Genomic DNA, 6,151 nt, shown 5'->3' on the forward strand with positions numbered 1-6,151 from the left:
TGACATCAGAAAGATACACAGACCTGTGGCAAAACACCTTAACTTCCTTGGACATTCCATCGCTGACCTCAGAGTGGCTGTTCTTAGACAACAAAACTTAAAAGATGAACTTTAACAGAAAATCATGGAACAAGAAATCATCCATAGATTGAATTAAGTTTGGTCTAAACCAGTGGTGCTCAACCTCTGGCCCACTGAATCTGGTGAATGGGTCTGTATCATTCAGCCCACAGGGTTGGAGATTTGCTGGTGGGGAAGCAGTGACAGCATTAAGTGCCATGGCTCTGAAAGGGGAGATAAAAGGCAATCCAAGGACATAAAATGCAAAGAAAGGGATTTTACATGTATGTCAAGAGAAAGTGGAAAACCAAAGAAAATGCAAGTCCTTTATGAAATACAGAAGGCAATCTAGTTAAAGATGATGTAGAGAAGACTAAAGTATATCCTTCCTCTTATTTCAGTCTTCACAAATAGGGGCAGCTACCAGGTGATGAGCACAGCTGGCAGCAAAGATTGGCAAGGAGACAACTAGCCTAGAGTAATGGCAGAATGGGTTAGGGATTACTTAGACAAGCAAAATGCTTTCAGGTCAGCAAGTCTGGATGGGATGCACTCTAGGGTACTACAGGAAATGACTAAGGTAATTTCAGAGCCATTAGCTATTCTGTTTGAGAACTCAGGGAGGTTAGGTGAGGTCCTGAATGACTGAACAGAACAAATATAGAGCTCATCTTTAAGAAAAGGAAGAAGGTGCTTTCTTCTAGAGCAGAACAAGGTGATCAGGAACAAAGCATGGATTCACCAAAAGCAAGTCATGCCTGACTAACATGACTTCCCTCTATGATAAGGTACCAGGCTCTGTGAGTGGTGGGGTGTGAGCAGTAGATGTGATACAGCTTGACTTTAGCAAGACTGTTGATACTGTCTCCCACAGCATTCTCATTAACAAGCTAAACAAGGGATACCATTAAAACACTTAATGGTATCCCTTAGCTAGTACCGACAAACTAAATGAAAGTACTATAAGGTGGATACATAACAAGCTGGATCATCATGCTCAGTGAGTAGTTATCGATGGCTCAATGTCTAGTTGGCAGGAGGTATCAAGTAGGGTTTGCCAGGGGCCTGTCCTAAGTCTGGTATTATTCAACATTTTCATTAATGATTTGGACAACAGGACTGAGAGTACACTTAGCAAATTTGCAGATGACACCAAGTTGGATAGAGTTCCCCATACTCCAGAGGGTAGGTCTAGGATCAAGAATGACTTGGATAGACTGGAGAAATGGTCAGCAATTAACCAGATGAGATTCAGCAAAGACAAGTGTAGCCCGGTGTCTCCAAAATGAGTGTCCCATCTCCCACACCAATAGAAGGGGAAAGCCAGCAGAGCACACATGCTGGGGTGGAAACTGCAGTCACTCGCAGTTCCTTCCCACCTATCATGTCTCAACAGAGGAGGAACAAAAAGTGATGTCTTAATCAGATATAAATTTAATATAGATGTGTGTGTGAGTGTATATATATATAAAGGTAGTGAACTAAACTGAGTATTTACAGGTTATAAATAGATATAACTATAACTATATACACACCCAAATACAAACAGGTAAGCATAATGGTCCCAAACAATATGAACAGGTAAATACAACAATAAATGGCACCCTAAAATACAAGGTGTACAGTTAACAGTTAATAAACACTCCAAAAATGCACAGCGTGTATCAAACAATCAATACTCACTCTAACATATGAGATACAAGTGTTCTCTAGTGGTTCCCCTCCTCTAGGGGATCTCTTCCTCCTGCCTCTTTATTGAGGCTACCTTTCCTGAGTGTCACTCCCTAGTGGGAGATCCATTGCATCACTCACCCACATGTCCCAAGGAGCTGAGTGGGGCAGTGTTCATAAGCTCCTTGGCCTGGCTAATGTTTCTCCAAGGGAGGGCTTAGCCCAGGCCTCAGAGGAGTGGCGTGAATCACTCAAGTGTCCCAGTGGCTTAATCCTTCTTAGGGGGAGCTGCAAGCCTGGGTCGCCTCGTGCATACCCAAGGCCGTGCTGCTCTGAATGCGGCTCCCCACGCTTAGGAATTGCTCCATTTCTGGGGCCCATGCGGACCCACTGCAGTGTATTGGTCCCAGACCACCCGGCCCCTCCTTCTCCAGGGCCTTACGCTCTACAATGACTCACCCTGTAGTAGCGCTGGCTCCCGTGCCCAGCCTCACACCAGGATTGGAGACCCGAGCCACCTCTCTGCGGCTCCCAGGGTCCCAGTCCCTCATGGACCCTCCATGCAATGATGCCTGCACTGCCCACCACTTCTGTCCAGTGGTGGAATCTTTCGGGGTTTTCTGGGCAGCCAGCTATACCCACTGGGCAGCTCTCCAAGCTCTTCTTGGCCCTAGGACCCTTTCCTACTTCTTCATCTGTTGCAAACTGCACCGTGTGCTTGGCAAGCAGCTGCTTATATCCTCTTCTGGGGCTCCGCCCCCAGATTGAAAATGAATCATTTAGGGAGGCTGCAACTGCAGTTCCCAATTAAGTCCACTCCTGCCCCACATCCCTTTCGATTAGAGGGGGAACGAACTCTCCTCCTGGCTCCTCCCCTGCCTGTCTCTAATTGATGGGTTTTGCCCCACCAATTGCATTTGCGGTCTCCTAAGCCTGGAGAGCTGGGCAAAGCTGGGCAAGCCTGCCACACAAGGGCAAAGTCCAGCACTTCGGACAGGGTAATTGCATGCACAAATACCGACTGAAAAATTAGTGGCTATGCTGCAGTATGGCAGAAAGACTTGGGGGTTACAGTAGATCATATGCTGAATATGAGCCAACAGTGTACTCTTGTTGCAAAAAAGCCAACAGGATACTGGCTTATATAGCGGTAAGCATACTTACCGCTATATACGAACAGGGTTGTATCAACAGAGGTGTCACTTGCAAATCAAGGGAAATGATTCTTCAGCTCAGTTGGTGAGGCCTCACCAGGAGTGCTGTGTCCCATTTCAGCCCTACACTTCAAGAAAAACTTGGACAGATTGGAAGGAGTCCAGCGTAGGGCAACAAAAAATTATTAAAGATTTGGAAAGCATGACTTATGAGAAAAGACTGAAATAACTAGGGTTGTTTAGTCTGGAGGAGAGAAGTCTGATGGGGAATTTTATAACAGTTTTCAAATTCCTGGTTAATTACAGAGGATGGAGATTTTTTTTTTCTCTGCGTTTATAGGGGACAGGATTAGGAGCAATGGCCTCAAACTTCAGCCAGGGAAATTTAGGTTGTATATTTGGACTACCTTTTTGACCATGACAGTGGTCAAATATTGGAACAGGCTACCTAGAGAAATTCTGAAGCAAGTTGGACAGACACTTGGCTAGAATGGTTTAGTCTGATCATCCTGCCTTGATCAGGATAACCTTATGAGGTTCCTTCCAGCCCAACTTTCCTATGATCCTATGTAACTCAGTGTGGCATTCTTGGCCCTAATTTGCCAATTGTGCACATGCATGTCTCATTGAAGTCAGTATAACTTGCATACAAAATGGAAGAATAATCAGAAGTCTAAATGTTCACATTTTGAGTTTACATTTTGAGAAGTATTTCTTGCTATATAAGAAATCTTTCATGACAGCCAAAGAAACTTGTTATAACCATCATTTCTGAAGAATGACTTTGATGATCTCTCATGCTACCAATCATACGAGTTGGGGAATGTAAAAATCAAAACACATTTTCTAATCTTCCTAATTATTTAGCTAAGACATTTAATTGTAATTGGTGTTAAATTAATACTAAATTATAATAACTAAATGTTGTGGCATTCCTAATATTTACATTGCCAAAAAACTCTCAGTATCATTGAATCATACATAATGAGGTTGGAAAGAACCTGAGGAGGGAAGGCGCATCAGTAGCTATTGACATTCTCTGAATCAGAATTTCCTAGACCTTAAATGCTGGAGGTTGCGAGCGAGAGCAACAATGGAAAAAACCCTGGTAACACCCTGTTGACTCCCCCTTTCAGCATTCACTACCACTGTGTGACACAGGGTACTGGACAAGATGAACCTATGATATGACTCAGTAAATGGCAGTTCTTATGAGGTCATCTATTCCAGCCCCCTTCACAAGGTAGGACTGTCCCTGACTAACCACCCCAGCTAAATAACTGACTTCTTCTTAAAAACATCTATCCAAGGATGGAGATTCTACAACCTCTCCGAGTAGCCTATATTGAAATAGCACCAAACTGCTCACAAATTATCAGTACAGAGGCTGTACAAAACACATGTAAAAGAAAAAGTGTGTCCTTAGCATGGGTGACTGGTGCCTCTTGAGCCAGAGGGGGCACACCAGTCAGTGACCGGAGGTGGGGTGGTCCCCCGCGGCTAATTGTGCTGACTGGAATTGGGGGGTGTTCCCCCACGGTCAATCTTACTCACCAGAAAGCGGCTGCACTGCTTCCAGAAGTCCCACAGTCACTTCTGGCTGCTTTTGCTGGCAGCCCCATTCCCCAGCCGATGCTCGCAGGGAGGCATCAGTGCTCCCACCTGCCCCCATGTCCATTGCCTAAACAGGGAGCACAGCCTTACAGGGGGTGCACCAGTGCTCTCAGGGGGTACATGTGCACCCCCATGCACCTCCTACGCATCACCACTGGTCCTTAGCGCAAAAGGCATCCTTTTTTCTGTTGCTGGATGATGTAAGTTAAGAACAAGGTAGCAATTTCAGCTCTGAATTTCTTTTTCTTTTAATGTTTTCAAGTCAACTGTATTTTAAAGTTTGCTCACTATCTTAAGAGGTTCTATATTTTGTTGCCTTTTTAAATTATTTACTTTTATGGGCTATTTAAGGCCTCTGACCATGTTGTGGAATTATCTCCTGGAATATTTTGCAAATTCTGTGCTGTCCAATTTCTGTGGAAATCAACAACTTTATGTTGCCAGTTAGAAAATAGTAGTCACTTTCTAATGGATAATGCATAGAGTTTACATAAAACTTCTCATGTGTAGATCTCAAAAAACTTTAGTGAACCAAAGACTGTGGCGCTGGTGTCATCAGGAAGGCTTTGGCTTCCATGACCACAGCCTGCTCTTTGGCGAGAGAGGCAGTGAGCTGCTGGGAAGAGATGCCTCCACCTCTCTCGCCTGGGGAGGAGGCTCTTCTCAGCCAGACTGGCTGACCTGCTCCACTGGGCTTTAAACTAAGCCCGCCGGGGGACGGGGGGACTAACGCCACTGCTGGCCCGCTGAGCAACCCTTGCAAAGCCAGCAGGCCAACGCACTTAAGGGAGCCCACCCCTGCCCTGGTACAATCTGAGGGCAAGGGGACACTTGCCTGCCTGTACACAAATGCCAGGAGCTTGGGGAATAAGCAGGAGGAACCCATCCTCATGCTTAACACAATAATTACGACTTCATAGGGATAACGGAGACCTGGTGGGACTCCACCCATGACTGGTCCACAGGTATAGACAGCTATACCTTGTACAGGAGAGATTGAGTAGATAAAAGGGGCGGGGGTGTAGCTCTCTATATTAAGGAAAGCTACGCGTCCCTGCAAGCTGAAGTTGGCGACCAGGGTGGACAACTGGAGACCCTCTGGGTTAAAATCCATGGGGAACACGGCATAGGGGACACAACGGTGAAAGTCTACTACAGACCTCCCACCCAAAGTCAAGAGCTTGACCAGGAGTTTGCCCGGAAACTGGCTGAGGCCGCATACTCCAGGACCACAGTTGTCATGGGTGACGTCAACTACCCAGACATCTCGTGGGAGGATCACTCAGCAAAATCTGAGCGGTCACAAAGCTTCCTATCATGCGTGGATGACCTCTACCTGACTCGAGAAGTCTATGGGCTAACGAGAGGTAAAGCGCTACTCGACTTGGTACTGGCTACTGGGGATGACCTAATCGGCGACCTAGTGATCGATGGGAAGCTTGGTGACAGTGACCACGAGCTGGTCACCTTCACCATCCACTGTAAAGCTGGCAAGTTATTCAGCAACACTGAAGTACTTGACTTCAGGAAAGCCAACTTTGACAAGCTCAGGAGGCTTGTCAGTGAGGCCCTAAGGGACCGTGACCACAGGGAGAGGGGAGTTCAAGAGGAGTGGTTGCTCCTCAAGGGAGCGATCCTCAATGCACAAACTA

General features: G+C 46.0%; 1 protein-coding gene across 1 annotated transcript in view; it reads left to right on the top strand.

The window, feature by feature from the left end:
* The first annotated feature begins 827 nt into the window (after positions 1 to 827).
* The window catches only part of FUNDC1 (FUN14 domain containing 1), a 25,477-nt gene continuing 20,153 nt past the window's right edge, over positions 828 to 6,151 (top strand). Inside the window, exon 1 of the mRNA XM_025205274.1 lies at positions 828 to 848. Within this exon, the coding sequence (XP_025061059.1) occupies positions 828 to 848 (21 nt within the window). The remainder of the gene's footprint in view (positions 849 to 6,151) is intronic.

Source organism: Alligator sinensis, unplaced genomic scaffold (assembly GCF_000455745.1).
Source record: "Alligator sinensis unplaced genomic scaffold, ASM45574v1 scaffold243_1, whole genome shotgun sequence".
In the NCBI taxonomy this organism is placed as follows: Eukaryota; Metazoa; Chordata; order Crocodylia; family Alligatoridae; genus Alligator; species Alligator sinensis.